A 20,265-nucleotide genomic window follows, 5' to 3' on the forward strand; every position below is an offset into this window, starting at 1 on the left:
GCTAAGGTGGACAATTTTGTGCCACATTGACTGCTCTGCCACGTTTGGATGATGTTCCCACACACTTAAATCCATCCTGAGAACCAAACGGAGGCAGTCTCTCAGACCTGCCAATGTGGAAAAAGAAAGGCTTTAATATGGACTCTAATTGACTCAGGTAATGGCCCCTAATGGCTAATGTAGCATCAGCCTCCTTTGTTATCTATCTTAACCTTGACCACAATGAGCAAACCAACCAGACCGGCCCAGACAAGTCCACCCACCACTAATAGATTCCAAGCTTTCACCTGTCAGTTCGTCACACTCTACGGCTTTAGCAGACATGGCCGTGATGCATTAATAGCGCAAAATGTGCTGAGCAAGTACCAACAAATTATCACCCAGCCGTTGTGACCTTCTTCTATCATTTCCATTGGTTTGTTTACTTGTGTTATCGGTCAGATGGTCTTCTAACCTGTACGATGAATGGGTTCAGAGCGAGCGGAGTGATTCATGTCCTGTTTGGCCCGACTGCGATCGACACTTTGGCCCTTAATAGGCCATTAAGGGAGAGACATTGCCAGTTGGAGTGCTAGTTTACCATGAGCGTATGGCTCGCCTTGGCATACGGAGATAACATTTGAATTACTGCATCCATTAGCGTCATCCTGTCCTCTGGCTCTTCAGGCTTAAATCACATGTTGGCGATCCGTCAGCTCACACAGTGCCAGCGCATTTCTGAATAAAGTTTTTAGACTTGCAGCGGGTAAAAAAAAAAAAAAAAAAAAAAGCGGCTCCGTGGCTGGGTGTGGGGGAGGCCACAAGGGCAAACTCCCTCTGGCGTCAGAGCTCCTCAAGAATGCAGAGAGGGATTAATGCATGTCTGTCGCAGTGATGGATGGGCAGCCACACAGAAAAGCACTCACACATATACCAACAGAGCATCTGGATGCAGAGTGCTTGGCCCTCCCCTGCAGCAGTGTGTGTGCCATCTTAGCAGGTGTGTGTGGGTTTTTTTTTGTGTGTGTTTGTGTGTGTGTGTCTGCTGGAACAAAGCCAGACTTTGGTCCTTTGCCCTACTACCCCATATAGAGCTGTATTCACCAGCCGCATGTCATTTTGATTGGAAGGCATCGCTTTTATCGTGGCAGTTCACGTCTGGGGAACTTTTAGCGATCCATCTATCTTTTTCATGTCGCAGATGAATCGATTTCTGCTGATTTCTGTGTCCGTGTGACTTCTGCTTTCTGTATGAGACCGATCGATTACTGCACACACACGCGTCTTCTACCTGCTCCCAAATCCCTAGCCCCTCATTGTTCCCCCTCCAAACCTCTGGCGACCCGGCGTGACCTCTAGCAGCTGGCTCCATGTGCTCGATATTGTACTGCGATGGTCAATGATCTCTGATGGATCACCTCAGGGAGCCTGGAGTGTGTCTCCCATGACTGCCGCAGTACACTACAGCGGCTATTGCTATGGTAATGAGTGAGTGGGTCGCGGGCTGATCGTATTAATCACTAGAGCTCACACCACGGAGCGTGTGACAGATTATCCTGCAGCGCACAAAGGACAGCCACAGTCAATTCCAGTGGAGATAACACAGTTTGCGAACGGGTTTAATGCAGGTGTATTATGCAGGCGTTTCACACTCATATGCGCAAAATGTTGAAAAAAAAGGTTTTGTTTTTATTGATGACGCCCGGGATTCAAACTGACCTTCCCTGAAGGTTAGCAACTAATGTCGTTGCCCTTTTCTCTCTTCTCCACCTCAAACACACTTTGTCTCCCTATCTCTTATCTAGAGGGAGATAATTAGGTAAATCTCATTCCCCTTTGTGCGAGGAGGCTGTCGTGCTTTGCCCCGTCTTCCAGGGCAGGGCTGGGCGTGTGCTTGTTTTCCCAGGAGCCTTTGGGTCTCTTATCTGACCCTGTCTGCTGCTAACGACTCTGGATCCACATGTTTCTCATGCACCGCCTGTCACTCATTTTATTACTTTTACTATCACTCCAGGCATTTTTCTCTCTAAATATACTGTTTGATCACAGGGGCTCTGCGTTAGCTCTGCTTTGAAGGGACTATTTGACAACGACGTGAACCTAAATGAACTTTGCTGAGATGTTCTGCTGCAGCACAGATGTTAAGTTGTGTGTGTGTGTGTGTGTGCGTGTGCACGTGTGCGTGAGAGAGCATAATGATTGCGCCAAAAAATCAATCCAGCTAATATCAGTCAGCCTGAAAGCCAGAGATGCTGTAGGTCTGGATCATGTTCAAGTGCGTGTGTGTGTCTGTGTGTGTGTGTGTGTGTGTGTGTGTGTGTGTGTGTGTGTGTGTGTGTGTGTGTGTGTGTGTGTGTGTGTGTGTGTGTGTGTGTGTGTGTGTGTGTGTGTGTGTGTGTGTGTGTGTGTGTGTGTGTGTGTGTGTGTGTGTGTGTGTGTGTGTGTGTGTTTTGTGTTTGTGCCTCCTTCCTTCACAGATTTAACCCCCAAAATGACCTTCTTCTGTCCATTAAGCAGCTTAATTAGTAGAGAAGCTGATGGAAGCTGATTTGCACCTGGAGTCTTCCAGCTGTTTGCCAGAACACACACACACACACACACATACACATACACACACATACACACTCCATCTTTTTGTGGGAGCTGTTTGCTTCTTCCACTCAAAACTTGCAGATGTAAAAGTGTGAGGACATACCACACACACACACTTACACACACTAGTAAGCAGCATATGGGTACTGACACCCCCTTGAGGATGTTCTGAGTCAGTGTCTGCCTTTAACAAAGCATCAGAAGATGTTTACACCACATTTCCCATAGATTTCTACACTACCACTGTTGGTGGATGACAAACCCTCTGGTGTTATCCTCTCTCTCAAACACACATGCACCCAGAGGAACACATCTCCCATTCTTTAGTGAGCAGAGAGCCTGCATGCGCCGACGCATCCGGGGTTAATTTAAAGTTGAGAGTTGCAGAACTTCTTTGTTTTGGGCTGTCTTGTTTGACAGGAGCGCCAATCTGTGGAAAATGAACTGAGCTGACAGCAGCGGAGGCTGTCAGAAAATAAAGATCTCACTGTCTGGGACAGAGGGATGAGGGGGCGGAGAAGGAAGAAGAGGGGGTAGATAGTGGGAGGGATAAACATGTTTTAGTTTTCCTGATTTTCTTTTTTTCGCTTTTCAGATGTAGGAGTGCATATTTTTTTAAAACACCTTCTGTTAAAAGTAAACTTCAACAAGTTTCGTATGAAGGACGTCTTTATTCTTTATATGCAAAGAAGTTCAGTTTATGAAAATATTATCTTATCTTGTGTCTTGTAAGTCCCCTTGTAATTGAATTTTTAAAGTGACGGAGTAAGTTTGAGGGTGAAAGACAACCACCAAACAAAAGACTTGACCTTTCACCCCGACTTAAAGCATTCCATCTTAAGTGAATTCCATCAGTCTGCTCCCCCAATCCCTCCGACCATGGAGTTCTAATTTCCACTGCATTTCTAGACACTTGATATTTAAATCCATGATTCTGGGAGAGGCAGTCTGCTATTCTCTGAGCAATTAAGATCAATTAATATCCTCCCAATGGACGTTTTGTTCACAAACTGCCGCAGACTGCAGTCCCCAATGAGCAGGATAATCAATGGCATCAAACCATAAACGGCCTCCAGCTATGAGAGTGGCTCCATCATGCTGCTTAGGAGGGAGAGACGAGAAATATTAGCGTGCTTAGTGAAAACTCATATTTCTCCCCCTGACTCTCTCCCCGACTCTCTTTCTCCACACCATTCGTCAGCCCCATTAGCGTCCCACGACCAGTGTGAGTTTTTCATCAGAGATGGATTATTGCAAGTAATCTGTCTGAGATTAAATGTGACATAGTTTATGCATTTTACATAAAGCGAGTCATTTACAGGGGAAGTTAAAGAGAGTCATTTACAAGGAATGTTCGGGGTCTGCCTCTCTCAGTATATCAGCCATTATTGAAGATGCTTTATGACTTAATGTTTGTTTAATGTTGGTAGCAAGTCGGAGGAGAGGATTTCTGTGAGGGACTTGCCATTACCGGGCCATCAGGAGTAATTTTAGACTTTAGTGTTAGAGGATTTTGAAAGCTTTATCCCAAAGCAACAAAGCAAAGCTCTGCTGATAAGCTCTTTGAAACCTGTGTCGACACACATACAGCCATAGTGCTCCCGATGTCCTCCGTGTAAAAGCCTGTTAGATACGCCCTTTTCTTTGTATTGCCTGTGCTTGCTTGGTTGTAAGGTACGCATGTGCAGAAAATGACATATCGGTAATTGTCTCATTATCATCATGTAGTGTAATGCGACCTTCAGCTTCAGCATTAGTTCAGCAGATGAAGAAATTTCGCTGAGCCAGTTGCCCAGAGCTTAGATATAGAGAGATTTGATTTGGCTCCTGAGAGCTTGTTGGGGCCTTAATTGATCTTAATTAGCGGTCAGATCACTTTGCCTTGTGGAATTCGACTCGACACCTGCTCTGTATGAATATGCATCACAGGGCCTCCCCGCCTTCTCTTTCCTTTTTCTCTTTTCATGCCTCTCAGTCTCTGCAAGCTTGTTGTTGACCCACCTTTTAGCTGCCTCCATTTATAGCCTGACAAAGGGCTTTGAGAGGAGCCCAGACTAGGCCAAAAGGACTATTGTATTGTCAACAATGTTGTTTCCTCCGGGTGAATATTATAATATAATTTGCTGCTAACATTGTGCCCCCGAGCGGACGTCTCTATGTCAAGCAGCAGGCTGATGGGGGACCAATCCACAGCTGCTCATACAAGCGTGGCATGGTCGTGACTTTGAATAGCTATTCAGGCCGAGATGAATTTTTCGAGAAGAACTGGGCGTTCTAGTTACCTAGGCTCTCATGTTTTCCATCTGTTGGAGTGATGTCCCTGAACGGCAATAACGCTCAGAGCCTCAGGAATAAACGATAGCTTTAGAAGCGGTCTCTGATTCATGGTCCAGTTCTGATTCTGTGTCGTGTTCTGGTGTGGCTTTCTGAATGGGTCCAGTTTGGTTGTGTGACCACAGGTATGTGAATTGTAGACAAATGGAGGCGCGTGTGTGTTCTTTTTTTTTTTTTTTTTTTTTTAGAGCGCCGGCGGTCTCTAGTTCGTCTCCGCTGGGATCTGAGTTAAGGCTTAGTCACAAAACGTTGTGTGCATTTTTAGGAATTCTAATTCCAGAGAAGGATTTTGACTCACTTCTGAAGGTGATACACATTGGTTCTCTGGCCACTAGAAACTTTCCAATAGCTTAGCCATGTTGTTAGCTCTGTTTCCCTTGTGTAATTTCCTCTTTTTCACACCAAGCCTCTGTCTTGGCTCGCTGGACTTTTCTCTTATTCTCTGGCTCACACTCACTCAAGCATACACGCTTATTCACACTCAATTTCTGCCTCCCCAGTAGCTGGCTGCCTCCCTGGCCCTTTGGGTCATTGTGGTATTTAGGGTCAGACAAGAGCTCCAGTCATTGCGCCCTCCCCAGTGCCTCCCAGGCAGCGCTGCAGCCATTATACGCCAGCTTGTCTGGCTCAATCGCCTCAAACAGCTATGGAAAACCGCCTTGGCTGTAACGAGCCCCGCATCCTCCTCCTAGCCAACGGAAAAGCAGGATAGAGGAAAAACAACCGAGTGGAGTAGTGGAGCCTTTCTGCAGTGGAGACTCTAAATGGATGAGAGCTATAAAACATCCTTCTCTCACTGAGAGAGCTCTTCTGTTGAGAACTTTTCACTTTTTCCTCCCAGCTCTCCCGCTTTTCCTCTTGGCGCTCTGTCACCCAGGGTTACCCCGGGAGGGCTGTGATTTGCTCCGGCTTTCCAAGCCGGGAGGGAGTTTCCACGTGTCATCCAGCGTGTCTGGGGGTGTGTGTGTGTGTGTGAGTCAGATGCGATGCGTGTGTTGCTTTAAGACACATCGAGCCTTCGCAGGGAGAATCCACTTTGAGATCAGAGAACACCACATTTCTCCTTTTGCAAGTTGTTCAAAGAGCTTTTAGATGAAAGCCCGGGCCACAGAGGTAAGGGATGTTATGGGCTGTGTGTTTTATCTTTCTCTCCCTTTGTTTCACCTATTTACTGGATTAAGAGGAGGCTGGGGTGAAGAGGTTGCATTGTGTTTCCTATTGTCCAGATCCACAGGTGTGGGCTGCTCCGCGTGTTTGCATGTGTGAGTGCTGTTTAGCATCCACCTGTATCTGGTAGATAGCAGTGTGTGTTTTAGTGTTTATCGCTGCTGGTTTGGAGTCTGCCGTGCTGTAAAAGCCTGCCACATGTAGCCTTGTACATTACGATAAAACAAAGTGACCCTTCACAGTCTCAGACTTTATCACTTCTTATTCATGACTCACGTTCTCTCACAAGTATAATTTGAGTTTGAAAAACTTACCACATTGTCTAAACTCTGGGTCTCTCACTGAAGTTGCTGCATTCTGGCTTTGTGGTATCTCGTCATATGAAAGTGTTTTTTATTTTCTTGGCATCACTGTGGAATGGCAGTGGCATACGTGTATAAATCTTTCAGAAGACTGCCATGTCATTCTTTGGTCGGGAGCCAGGCGCGGAGCTTCTAAATGTATAATGAAAAAGTCCGAAGGACACTTAACAAGCACTTTGATGGATGTTTGGTGGCTTTGGCTGAATCCACCACCCGGTAATATGGGCTTTCAGCGAGTGATTCATAGATAGACATTTCTCCTTACAAGCAAGCAACCGCAGGTTACTTCAAATCTGGTTCATAGGACAAAAACTCAGCAGGAGAGGACCTCATCTTTTGGCTCCACTATTTTCTCTTCTTCACTTCCTGTTGTTGTTGTTTTTGTCCTGAGAGAACTTGTGTGGTTGTTTTGCGTTAGTGTGAATTTAAGCTGTGTCTAAAAAGAGTGGAGCTTTAAGCATACTGCTCCTTTAAGAGCTCAGTTGTCACAGCGCCAGAGGAAAGTGATAAGAGACAAGTCCCATGGGCTGTGATTTGACAGGAGGAAGGCAGTGTGATTGTGTTAACAGTCACTTCTAATAACAAATGACCTCATATGTTCCTAGTTCACGGCATCATAATTCAAAAAGCATGAAACCCTGTTGGTACTTAATTCTGTATGAGATTATATTCCTCCTTATTTGTTGTTAACATTGTTGATTTATGATCATGGGAGGCACATGGGTAACCCATATTTTCAGCATTATTGCAAAATTGTACTTCTTTTGGTAAGCTATTAAAAAGCCCTGCAAGATTTCTGTATCTCCAAGGTTTTATGGCAGAGTAGGTTAAAAAAACTGCACTAACAGCATCATGATACTACTGTGCGGCTAAGTTATCTTGGGAATTGCCCTGTGTTTCACACTGCTGTGTCAATAGTTTGTTCCTCCAGCTTTGGTTCCCAAGTTTAGATTCAAGGACATTGGGGTCAGGATTGCAAACATAGTTCTTTGGACTTCGGCAGAGGTTGTTCCTCCTGTTCACCAAATGCACGGTGGTCTTCATGTAGGAAAAAGACAGTTTCTTCCTAAAAACAATGCCTTCGTGTACCCACTGTTTAAACCACGTCAAGGTGTGGCCCGTTACTAACAGTTCGCCCGAGCTACAGACCTAAGAAACACACGGTGCCAGACTAAACATGGAGATTACGTGGGAGTCGTCAAGGGGCAGCCTGAGAAGAATGCCAGGTCATGGGGTGTGTCGAGACGCGTTAGGGTGGCAGTGGTCCCTTGGCCCCTGAGCAGATGGCTTGCAGGAAGCCTATTGACGAGAACAGAGAACTGAAGGGGAAGAGGGAGGGAGAGTTCAGACTGGGCGCAGTGGTTTGCAGCTAAAAGGAAGACTTGTCTTGTTGTTCTCCCAAAACAGTCGCACAATACTGCAGTTCAAGTCGCGGCAGAAGGCAAACGTGTGTGTCTTTGGGTTTGTGTGTTGGCACGCCTTTGAGCCTTTCATACCCACAACCCGGCTCTGTGTGAGTGAAGTTTGCAAGAAGGGCTTTAAAAGAAAGCAGTGACTCTGACAAGTTCGACAACTAGCTTTATGCTGACTCCCAGTGTTGTCGGCAGCTGCTCTCTTGGTCTTTACTCCAGAGAGCATTGTTTAGCTATACTCCATTCATGTAGAGAGACTTAGAATCATTTTATCTTTACTTTCTAGCTTCTAGATGCAAGACAAACGGGGAATTGAGTAAGAAATATGCTCGTTTTCCAGCAGGCTTCGACGTTAATGAATGGGACTTAAATGCTTATAGTTAGACCAATCATCCGTAGCTCAATAAGCACTATAGGCTTGGATTTGCCTTGGGTCCATGTAAACCCTGGCTCCAGTTCAACTAGCATGACAAAGATGGAAATTGTTAGTGTGCAGAAAGCTGCTTGTAGTGCCTAAAATATTTATTTACCTGTATCAGTGCTGCTTCCACCCTTTACCTCATGACAAACAAAGCAAGTGTTTGGTTAATCCTTTGATCACCTCAGAGTGATGGTTCAAGTTCATTACCAGGCCTATATGCTCTGGCCAAGTTTACACTGTGCTTCCAATTGTTACTTTTTCATTCTAAACAGTTTAAAAAAGGAGATACATTTTCTTTGTCTGGCTCCTTTTCATGTTTAGGTTTTTTTTGTAACTTTAGTCTTGGTCTTTGCCCTGTCCTTGAACTTCGGGATCTAGTGACTCATATGCTTTACATTCAAAATATTCAAGTCCCCCTGCAATTTCCCTCAACTTCATGTGTTAAACACACTATTTTACTGTAGTCCATATAGCCAGCCAGCACTATTTAATCTGTCTTCACAGTCAAGGTGCATTCAAGCAAGAGCAGATAAACTCTTAATGCTGCAGATCACTTAATCCCAAAGGTTAGGGCTTTTGGCAGGGGGTGTTTACACTGTAACCTTACGCATTCTGTACGTGTGCTGCAAGGCTTAGAAGAGTAAGCACTATTTGAAAGCCTTCCTGGAGTGTGAGCTACGTGCATGTAAGTGGGTTATATTACTCACACAAGACATAGTCTCACCACTTCTCAGAAGATGCCTGGTGCCTCCGCAAAGAGCGTTCCTCAGCCATTTCTGGTTTTGGATCCTGCCCCCGGAAAAAATTTGGCGGTGACGGGTGAAAAAAAGAAAAGAAAAAAGGAGCAAGCTAGGACTCCAAGGTTTAAAAATAAACAGACGGGTAAACTGTAGCCGGCTTTCAAAAACTTTCCCAACCCAGATCAAAGATGATGTCACTGACTTGCCGGGAGGCGGAAAAATGCTACCAATGTTCAGTTTGGGATGGCTGATTGAGGAGAGATGTTGGGGGTTGGACGGAATTTTTCAAATAGTCATACTGTAGAGGTAGGGTGGCACTACTGTACTGTCTACTGTCTTGGATAGTACAACGCTCAGTTGCTTGGAGTGAAGTTCATTGGATCTGTTGGATACTTTAGAGCTGCATAGTTTATACAGAGGAAACATTTGTGAAAATCTAAAACTACAGCAAGTAATATCACAGATGCTGTGTCAGTATTGCAATGGCTTCGTTTGTCCCAGTGAGAAACAAGTATGGCTGCCTACCAATCACTGTCTCCTCCCAAATGCTGCGGATTAGGTCTACTCTTTAACTGGCACACCTCTTATCAAACAAGGAGCTTATTACATGTGGTAAATTACAGTCCTGTAGAAAGAGACTACGCACTAAGTCAACTTCTCTCTCTGTGTTTCAGATGAGCCAGACGACAAAGGAATGAATTTGCTGTGAGGAATGAGGCTGAGGGAACCTTGCACATAGGAGCTCCAACCTGAAAAGAGACTTTTCAGACAGGTGAGTCTGTGGCCTTCATATCTTGGTTGCCAATATTAGTATGCTTGATTCAATTTATAATGTGTCTTTTGTATACACATGTCAATTTTTTTGACATTATTAGGTCATTTTTTTTTATTATAGCAACTTCACCTCGGGTATAATAGCCAAACAGTTCTGGTGTTCATGTTGTAGGAAGGTTTATCTTAATCTACTTGTTGTGCTTATTCAAAGACTTGAAGGTATTAAGCCTTACCTATTATTATGTAATCGCACCACAGACACCATTAGATACAACACTGTTTCTTACCAGCAACAGTGTCCCAGCACTATCTGCTATATCATCAACCCTGTAATAAAATGTGTGTCTGGTCACAGCTCTCCATCACTAATGTCAGAGCGCTGTGGACGGTCTGGAAGTGATTTCACAGTGTCCTGAACTCCGTCTCACATAACAACCCTGACAGCATAAAGCCTGCTCATCTAACTTGACTTTTCTATAGAAAGAATGGATGAATGTAGTAAAACGAGAGGGGGTTTGTTGGCTATACAGGTTAATGACCAAATGTGATAGAATTACGTGCAGCTATTCTCTTTGAAAGGCATAAGGAAGAGATTACACCCGCTGCCATTTTATCCTGGAAACGGTCACTGCAAATTAAACGATTATGTGTGTACGGTATGGTTTGGGAGTGTAGTCGTTATTGTTTATGAGTAATAAGTTAAATTTATGTCTCTGATGAGCTGGCATTATGTCATACCATGTCATGTATATTATACTGCCTTTTTTGGGAGTAACAGAATTTTCCAGTAGCATAATGTGGGTGACCTTATGATTTAGTTTCCCTTTTTTTTTTTTTTTTCCAGGCAGCAATGGGAAATTCAGAGAGCCAATATAGCATCCAGGGCCCCAAAGGCACCAGCTTTGTCTTCCCTGGGAAACCGAAGCCATGCTCTCTGAAGCTCAACTCAGCCAAAGATGATGCTCTGTCGCCCCATACGTGGTGGAAAAGTGCCCCGTTGGGCTCAGGGTACAAAGCAAGGTGTGTTGGCCGTGGCTGTCTGTCCCCTCCTAAAAGCCGGCCGCCTTACTCCCCTAGGCACTGTGACTACGTCTCAAAGGGGACAAGGGGCAGCCCAGGTGATCATCGCTGGCGTCGACCGCCTGGATGTGGTATACGAAGGCGGCATATGTCAGATGAGTACGAAGATAATCCATATGGGGCTGAACTTGGGTGCGCTCTGAACGGACACACTGATGAGAGTGAGGCTTTAGAGGAACAGAGCAGCCCACGGGTGGTGATCAAGAAGGACGGCAGTCTCAGGGTGGAGTTCACCAACACCTCGGGCAGTCCTGTCCTCCTGGACGGGGCATCCGGCCCCGTACAACTCCTCAAGTTCTCCCCCAACCTGGAGTCTACCTCCACTCCCAGTCTGCCTGGCTCAAGTTGTAGTAGGCAGGACGGCCACCACAGCGATCCACCTGCGGCCTCGACCTCCTCCACGGCCAGGACCAGCAAGGGAAGCTCCCTGAGCTCTGATGGCTCTTGGTATGACTCTCCCTGGGGGCCCAGCACAGAGCTGTGCGAACAGGACCAACAGTGCTCTGCCAGCAGGACACTGGTCCACTCCCCGATGCATCAGCTCGACTCCTTCACTAAACAGTCTCCCCCTGTGTCCATCACAGACCTCTATAAGGACTCCACAATGGCTGCCACCTTTCCCACAGCCAGGGACCTGTCCTCACACTTACAACAGCCTCCACCAGGCCAGAGGCCACACAGAGCTTCTTTTGCATCAGTCCTGGATGTTCCATTGGAGGAAGAATCTCCTGAGGCCTGCCAGTACTCATCATACACCCTGCCCTGTCGCAGGCCCAAAGCCCACACCATGAGCGTGGACCTGGACCAGTATCCTGACCAGGAGCAGGCTGGAACTGATTTTGCCTTCAATAAAAAAGACTCCATCAAAAACCGCATGAGGCGCTTCAGTGACTGGACAGGAAGCCTCAGTCGCAAGAAGAGGAGGTCTCAGGTACGTTTGGCCAGGGTCATATTTTTTTAGTTTTGTGTTCAGCATTTTTTTTTTTTCTTGCTGATTTACACTCCTTTATCACTCACAGGGTTCATACAGGGATCTTACCTACACGGTATGTAAAACAGTAGGTAGCATATATGTGGTGTTCATAGTTTTCCCTGATTTATAGCCCTCATAGCACACAATAGATAAATGTATCACACTCTTATTGTGGTCTTCTGTTGTCGCCTCACGACAAGCCTTAGAGCTACAGCTTGTTGGGCAGGTGAGCGCACCAGTAACAGCCATTCACAGACAGGTTCCGGTCTGGCAAGGTTTATTTGATCGCAAGCCACAGCGGTGGTCTTGGCATGGCCTGGAACCAACCACAGTCCTCTGGTCCTTAGCATTGCAACACACCAGCTGTCCGGAGACAGGGAACAGTGGGGCGGCACAAAATGAAATCTGTAAAGCAGCCAGAGCTGGGTCTTGTTTGTTTTTGTGAAGATGGAACAAGGATGCGAAAGACATGGCTGATCCTCAGAGGGAGAGAAGTTCAGGGCTTTTGTGCAGGTTTCATGATGCCTGTATCTGGGTGGGTACATTTGGAGTATTATTGCATACTGATTGTTTGTGATTAGTTGTTGTATGCACAGCACTTGTCGCATGTTGATGTTTTTATGTCTTTTGTTTGCAGTCAGATGTACATGTAGGCTGCGAGGTTGTTGATTTAACTGAATGGTATTAAGTGTTTTTCAGCCTGAGTGGTCATTAGCCCATGAATTGCATTAAATTAAAAAGGTTTGAAGGTTTTAAGCTAACTGATGGCTGAAGTGCACATACTTTTGGGAATGGAGCAGGATGCTACAGTGTAATACTAGCAAATATGACAGAGAGCAGACAGCTGACCCATATATATATATATATATTTCCCAGTAGTAAAATGATACGCACAGGCATAGGTCAGAGGAGAGTTTGGAAATAACCACAGCTTGGTGCATATTGCCTGCACATTATTTTAAGAACCATGTGATTTTTGTTCTACAAACACTTCATTCTTAATAGCCTTAATTTGACATAAAACGTTTATTGGAACTGAGCCTGAACTCATGTCCCTCTCCGTCTCTGAGGCTTGAAAGTTTCTGCATTAATTCGTTTAGCTTTAGCTTGGAATAGTTTTAAGAACACTGTTTGGGCACTGCCAAGAGAATAGTTGTAAGCCTTTGAGAGGCTCTGTAAGAGTGAAACTAAATCCTAGCGGAAGATTGAACCCCACCCCTCCTCTAATGTTAATGAATGACTTATGGTTGTTCTGGCTGTTGTGTGGTGCAGACTTTCTGGGCTCCCCTCTGTGGAGCCTTTGAGAGTAAATCTGCTAATAGGGATTGGTGTTCAGTCAGTTGGGTCTGACAAAACGCCAAAGAACAAACTGGAACAATTGTTGTATTCAGATGGCATTCTCTTCTTTGCTAGAATTTGTGAGCTTCTCCTCGGGCTTAAACAGCAGTTAATGCTAAGTGAAACATATGACACACTTTGCCTTGATGCTGTCACTCCAGCCTGACAAATACGGAGTAGACTGACAGTATTCATTTTAAGTGTTACACAGCTTTCACTTTACATTAGTTATGTCTGCCTCTAAATCTCCTGCTTGCCATAACACCAAGCTAATATATGGCCGTGCGTTGACGCTTGACTGTTTCAAAGAGACTGGCACCCACAGATTAACTTCAGTCTATCCAGAAATAAAACTGTTCAACAGCTGTTTTTGCATCAATCCTCAAGAAACTTCAAAATGAGGTGTGACTACTAGAAGAAAATAAAATCCATTGCCAGAATCAGGTACTGCTGGCAAATTGTAACAATTCGGCTTAGTTTCATTCAGGATAATTCAACCAACAAAAAGAAGAAAAGGATCAGTATTTCGCCTGGGGTTCTTTTTTTTTAGTGACTGACGAAGCCTGCAACAAGTTCCCGTTTAAGTGGCTAAGGTGCTTCAGATTGGTCTTCATACGGAATTTCCTCGGTTCTCGAGGGGCCATTTTGTTCACTGCCAAACCTCTGTGGCAGATGTCTCCAGGAGCTGTTCACAGTGCCTCCTTTCAGCAGCTCAACCAAAAATCAGGAGCACCTCCAGCTCTTGTTCCACTCTACCTGAACTCCAGGGCTCTGTTGTGGGTTTAAAGGTCACACCGCAACCCTGGTGCCAAAGGCCAAGAACCTGCTAGTAATGAAAAGCAGCAGGAGAAGAACTAAGGGAGGGTGGACACATCCAGGCTATGTCAACAGAAGGAAAAATAGGGAAAGCTGAAAAAGACCCACCCTGTGCTCAGTACACATTTTCCTACATCTGTACTTTACAGTGGCTTTTATGGTGGCAGGTGGATGTAATGTTTAAACAAAGTCTGGCCTCAACTGAACATTGTGGGTCAACAGGTTCATTGCTGCCCTGCAGCTAAACAGGAACCTGTAGGAAACAATAAAGCATTACCTTGCTGTTATTTTCCATACATTCTAATTATTTGTATATGGCTTGAAGTACCATTTTATTTTTTTGCTGAATTATTTTGGCAACTCTTAATTGTTTGCTAAGTATCAAGTCTAGGAATAGCATTAATACGGATAGGGAAGACATGGACAAAGCTGACTGAGACACAAGAACAAACAAAGACGGAGGATAAGCTCCAGCATGACGACGCAAACTCTGTCTGCATGTTGAGAGGCACTTCTCTCTGTTGCCAGGGGCAGAATCAATGCTGCAATCTAGTCAAGTGTAGATAGGCTGTCATTAGGCATGAAAGAGTGCAATTCCATCAAGTGTTCATTTGAGGAGTTGGGAAGCCACAGAAGACCACAAATGACGTAAAATTGTCTGAGCCTGGAGGGTTTCAACCTCCCAGGTGCCAGCACAGGAAATTTGTCCCACTTTCTCAGCCCCAGCGAAAGATTTAGAGACTGTAATGCAGACTTTGAAGTAGGTTCGAGTGGTTTGAGTAGATTTTTTTCAAAAGTTCCTCCTCCACTTTTGCGGCGCCTTGGGGCTAATTGAAAAGAAGCACAGTTTGATCGTTGTCCCAATGTAGGCTCGTATTCTGAGGTGTGCACCTCTGGGAGCGACATGGTGTGCTTTTGCATAAATGTAAGTTGGAGGAAAAGTTCTGTTCATCAGTTTGGAAATCTCAAAACACCTCAAATGATGACCAATCAATGTATCTATTTGGGTATTGTTTAGTAGTCATGAAAAATCTCATCTTTCCCCCACATAGCCTGACCTTCATCCTCTAGCATCTCATGCTCCTCTCACCATTTCTTAACTTCAGGAGTCCCGGTACAAGGACCTGAGCGATGCCTTCGATAGCGGGGTTGATGGCCTGACTGCAGACACCAGCTCCCCCTCTCAGGTCTCTAGCCTCCTCTGGTTCCCAGGAGCCTCCCGGGCCCAATCATCAGGAGCCATTCACCAAACGACCAGCGACGCCCTCCGCCAGAATATCTACGAGAACTTCATGAGGGAGCTTGAGACTGGCACTGGAAAGGGAGGAGGGGGAGGCGGTGAGAGAAGAGACCCATCCACGGGCACCGAAGAGGGGGAGAGCAGTAGCGAATCGGCCGAGGGCTCCCTGGAGCAGCTGGATCTGCTGTTTGAAAAAGAGCAGGGGGTGGTCAGACGGGCCGGCTGGCTCTCCTTTAAACCCCTCGTCACCCTGCACAAGGACAGGAAGCTGGAGCTGGTGACCCGACGCAAGTGGAAGCAGTACTGGGTGACCCTAAAAGGTGAGGGTGTGCCAGTGAGGGAAACAATTATGCATCTTGAAATTGAGTCAAAGAATGTGCTGTCTTATGGTTTTCTAATAATTCAAAGATAAGTAGATTATCATAGCTTTAGTACCATAATTCAGTTTTGAGGAGCAGGTGGGTTCCTCTTTGTTCTTCCTCTTAACAGCAGTTATGTCCTTGACCATGGCATCACATTTGACCGTGAGTGATTGTCATTCCATCCCACCCTAAAAGCTTCGAGGGAATTGTGCTGTTGCTTCTCGCGAAATGGATAAAATTTAGGCCAAGCATGCTGCTTTTCCGACACTTCTAAGTATATACTGAAGAGCACCTCTGGGAAGTAAAAATAATAAAAGGAAAAATCAAGGACACTTATCACTTGCGTCCTTTTGGGAGTATGTAAAACTTTTCTGTGTACCCCGGTCCTGCAGAACTTCATTTGTTGGATGTTTTTTACAAGGACATTTTGTCTGTAAAACATTATGTGACGCCTGTTAAAATCCTAAATGCTTATAGTCTAGAGAAACTTGTTTTCTGCATCGCTTACTCATGCACATTTGTGTCTATCTCTCTTTGTCTGTATTTCTACTCCATCATTTCCAGGATGTACGTTGCTGTTCTACGAGACCTACGGTAAAGGCTCTCTGGAGCAGGAGCTGTCACCTCGCTACGCGCTCCTAGCCGAGGACGGCATCGTCCAGGCCGTTCCCGAGCACCCCAAAAAGGAGAATGTTTTCTGCCTCAGCAACTCGTACGGAGACGTCTACCTCTTTCAGGTGAAGCGCGCCGGTTGACACACTGCTCCTGATAGAAGGTTTCTCTGAAAATTGTTGCTGATCAGTGATAAACCTTAAACACAGTCAGCAGAGTTAAAAGGGAACATTTTTTTGGGAGTGCACAGTTGCAGTACATGGTTGTGGTTGAATTATACCAGACATACACCTTTTAGTTTCCCTTCCCTGGAATGCAGCATGTGAAATGACCAATTTTTGGCATGGGAGGGACTTAGAAGCAAAGTGCCCAAACTTTCCAGCTAAGGGTCTGAGAGCACATACTATTTGCCCGTTGTGCTTACTGACCTATATATATCACTACCAAATTCATGAACAGTCTTGGCTCTTCGTGTGTAGCCTCCTCCATTACAAGCTTCCCCGACTGCAGTATGTCGCGCTGTCCAGACCTACATCTCATAAAATAGTTCTGTGTGGAGCTGACATGGCCCCAGAGGCAAGCAGAGAGAAAAATCAGTTCGATAGCATGAAGACAGCCTGGGGTTCATACTTTTGTTTCCACTCACATGGCCTGTTGAGCATGAGTCGTTCTCGATCTAAAGGGGGTTCAACTGATTTATCAACTGACGTGTCTCCTACGAGTGAATCGCAGAGTGATTATCATGAAATAGCTTATTAACAGGGAAAACATGTGTTTAATTTAGCAACGGTGCATGACTTGGGCTTTCTCATAGAGGCACCGTTAATCACGTCTTCTTTTTATTGATCCAGCTTGCCACCCAATGATCTTATTGTGATATATGGTTGAATAACATAATAGCAGTGCATTGGCTATCCTAGCAGATTTATCAGGCTTGGCATTTCTGAACCGGATTGTAACCGGAAAAATTGTTCCTGCTACTTCATCAAATTAAACTTCCTGTCCGTCTTTGGCCTTCCAGGCCAGCAACCAGACCGACCTGGAGAACTGGGTGACGGCCATTCATTCTGCCAGTGCCTCGCTGCTGGCCAAGCGCCAGGGGAAGGAGGATACGGTGCGCCTGCTGCGGAGCCAGGTCCGTGGCCTTCTGCAGAAGATCGACATGGACGGGAAGATGAAGAAGATGGCCGAGCTGCAGCTGACGGTGGTCAGCGACCCCAAGAACCGCAAGGCTATTGAGAACCAGGTGAGGTGGTGATAATGATGCTAATAGTGAGACATTAGATGGTTTAGTGTGATTTCTTTTTTACCAGCATCACTGAGAACATTAGAGTCCTCTATCCCATTTTAAACTGCATTCTCTATGAGTTGTTATTCCATGCGATACGTGTAGCAACCACATGATGTGCCTTACTTAATTTTACTGATTTTGCGACTGCGGTGACAAGCCTGTGCTTATTTTTGTCTTGTGGGTGGGTGAAGTGGCCTAAATGCATCAGTCCCCAAACGCATCACGAGGGGCCCAGGGGAGCAGCTCCCTCCCCGAGCATCAGATTGAGATTCCAGATGTTTCCTGTTAATGGGCTCTCAACATGCATTATCCTCTTCCTCCTCCTCACAGCCTTGGGGGAGAATCCAAAGCACCCAGCGCTGTGCTCTAGCCTACATACTGCAGATTACTGAGGGGTATAAAAAGCCCATAATCTATAGCTCAGCAAGAACCCAAATAATGTTACTAGACCTTGCTGTTTGTTGTGGAATGTGCAGAAATATAGCAATATCTTTTTTTATTTTTTTTTTAAACCCTTGACTAAGGCGGTCATTGACTTGGAGTGTCTCTTACTTGTGTGCTCTGCCTCGGCATAGCCACATGAGTTTGCATTTTGTCAGCTGCTCGTGTCAGTGTGCGCTGACTGCTTATACAAAATGGATGCTTATTGGAAGGGCTGTTATTTGGTGTTTAGTTTAAGTGCACTGAGTGGAAATATGAGTATGTTATTATGAAGAACAAGCAAGCAAGAAAAAAAGCTGAACAGCTCACCCGGGTAATCACAGATGGAGATGTCCCCGACTGCCTGCGAGACTGACTGACTGTGTGATCTGTTTCCAATTAGCCAGTATGCAACCTCAGAGGAGACAAAGAGACAGACGGGGTTGGAGTCAATGATAGGGTCAGAGGGGTACGGGACAGGACTCTGATACAGGCGCCCTGACGCAGATGATAGATTTAAGGTTTCGTTGGGGTTGTCTAGCCCCAACAAGGCCCTACTTTGATGTACCCCACCCCCACCCATGTCTTCTGAAATCAGTGCCAGGAGACCTCTTTTGAAGACTGCCCTTGCCCCCTTTCACACACTGCGATCAAGTTGCATTGAAAGACTTATTATGCATTAGGGCTTTTAACGGAGAGCCAGTGGCAGATGTCAAAGAGGGACAATAAGAAAAGATGAGAATCTGTTAAAAGAAAGGCGTATGTCTGCCGAGTTTAATGACTCTGAAATTAATGTAAATAAGTTGTGCTTGCAGGCCAGATGGGCCCAAACATGCCTTGCTTTTCACTGATGTTGGTTGATTGTCTCACTGCACTCATTCGGGCCTGCTAGATGCATGAAGTGATAGACTGCATATAGGCAGTCATCAGTGATGCACCCCTGGCATGAATCATCAAATCTAATTTTATGCTCAGGACTATTTTAGAACATCCCTAAATGAAGACTTGGATATTCGACTGTTGACTGACAGACTACCAGATCCCCATGGCGTGTAAATCAGAAGCATGTTTGGATATTGCGTGACTGTTAAACATAGAGACGTGAGTTTTTCCGAAGCGGCAACTCTCCTAAATTTGTCTTTGCTTTTGAGGAAGGAGCTTAACTGATTTACTCAGTAGTACCTCCCTCACCATCTGAAGTCATCTTCAAACCACTCAGTGAAATTAACTCACAGCTCCTCCAGAAAACCCTGTTATATTTAAGAACCCAAGAATAGCAGGATAAGAAAAATCTTCTTTGCTTAATTTCTATCAGAGGATTTTATGTTCAAGGTCTTTGAGTTCAGGTTCAACCTAGTGACGCCAAGAATTTGACCTGAAATGGAAGTCCTCAGACAAGTCAAAATGTGAAAGGAATACATGTTTCACAAAAGTCATCAATGTGTCCGTGTATCAGCTTCGGTGCTCCATCCTAACAATGCTCATGCTCAGTGACTGCCATAATACTAATACCAGTTGCAAAAAGTTGTTTTGTTATACTTTATGTTGCTACATGTCACATTTTAGGTGGTGGTAGTTGCCTATAATCACCCTAACCCACAACAATGGCTGGTAAATAGCTAGTAATTATAGAAGGCTAACAAAGAAAAGCGAGACTGTGCAAAATTTGCTGACTTGTGGCAACTGTGACCGTAAGTGACACTTATGGGATAATGCTAAGTTCTAAAACAAAGTGTAAAAGTAGCAGACATAGAGATTAGTTATCAAACATTAGCCAATAAACCTACTGTTCAAAATAAGTAAGGCTGGAGCTGCTCTGGAGCAGAACCATGGTGTTGTTTTTATTCCTCAGGAATTCCACTTTTTCATTTGTAAGAGGAAATCTGTGTCAATTATTCTTTCAAAAGTTGCATAGTTTGGCTTTAAAGGCACCTGGGCAAATGTTCCACCAAAAGACGGAAACTCCCAGAAACTTTGTATGTATTTTAAAAATGTAACCATACTGATTTTCCAGGGATAAATGTTGATCTATGGCATGCCAAAATGCAAGGCCATTTTTACCCAAAGCATGTGGATTCCTAGCAGTTGTCCTCATGGTCCAAGTCTGGAATGGGAATAATGGCTGACTGTCATTGACTCAAGGCTTGTTAAGCGAGGCCACCTGCGCAGCTATGTACATAGGCTTTTTATTGGTTTAGCACATAGCCCAGTATGGTCACATGGAGGTTTCTCAGAGTCGGAGGTTCATAAACCACCACCCTGATGTCACTACGTCTAAAGAATGCCATCAATGTAAATGAGACCTAATAACACAATGCCATAGGGTGCGTTATTGTAAATGAACTCACAGTG

The 20,265-nt window shown here is 45.1% G+C and overlaps 1 protein-coding gene across 3 annotated transcripts in view; it reads left to right on the forward strand.

Annotated features, from left to right (window-relative positions):
- Positions 1-20,265, forward strand: part of tiam2a (TIAM Rac1 associated GEF 2a) — a 67,567-nt gene that overhangs the window by 11,566 nt on the left and 35,736 nt on the right. For 2 of the 3 annotated variants that reach the window (XM_054614103.1, XM_054614104.1), the window contains exons 2-6: positions 9,682-9,779; positions 10,626-11,792; positions 15,095-15,548; positions 16,155-16,327; positions 17,224-17,448. In XM_054614103.1, coding sequence (XP_054470078.1) covers positions 10,632-11,792; positions 15,095-15,548; positions 16,155-16,327; positions 17,224-17,448 — 2,013 coding nt within the window. In that variant the 5' untranslated portion in view covers positions 9,682-9,779; positions 10,626-10,631. Of the gene's footprint in view, positions 1-5,994; positions 6,019-9,681; positions 9,780-10,625; positions 11,793-15,094; positions 15,549-16,154; positions 16,328-17,223; positions 17,449-20,265 lie in introns of those variants that run through there. The other variant, XM_054614105.1, reaches the window with a different exon arrangement.

This window comes from Anoplopoma fimbria, chromosome 15 (genome assembly GCF_027596085.1).
Source record: "Anoplopoma fimbria isolate UVic2021 breed Golden Eagle Sablefish chromosome 15, Afim_UVic_2022, whole genome shotgun sequence".
Lineage (NCBI taxonomy): Eukaryota > Metazoa > Chordata > Actinopteri > Perciformes > Anoplopomatidae > Anoplopoma > Anoplopoma fimbria.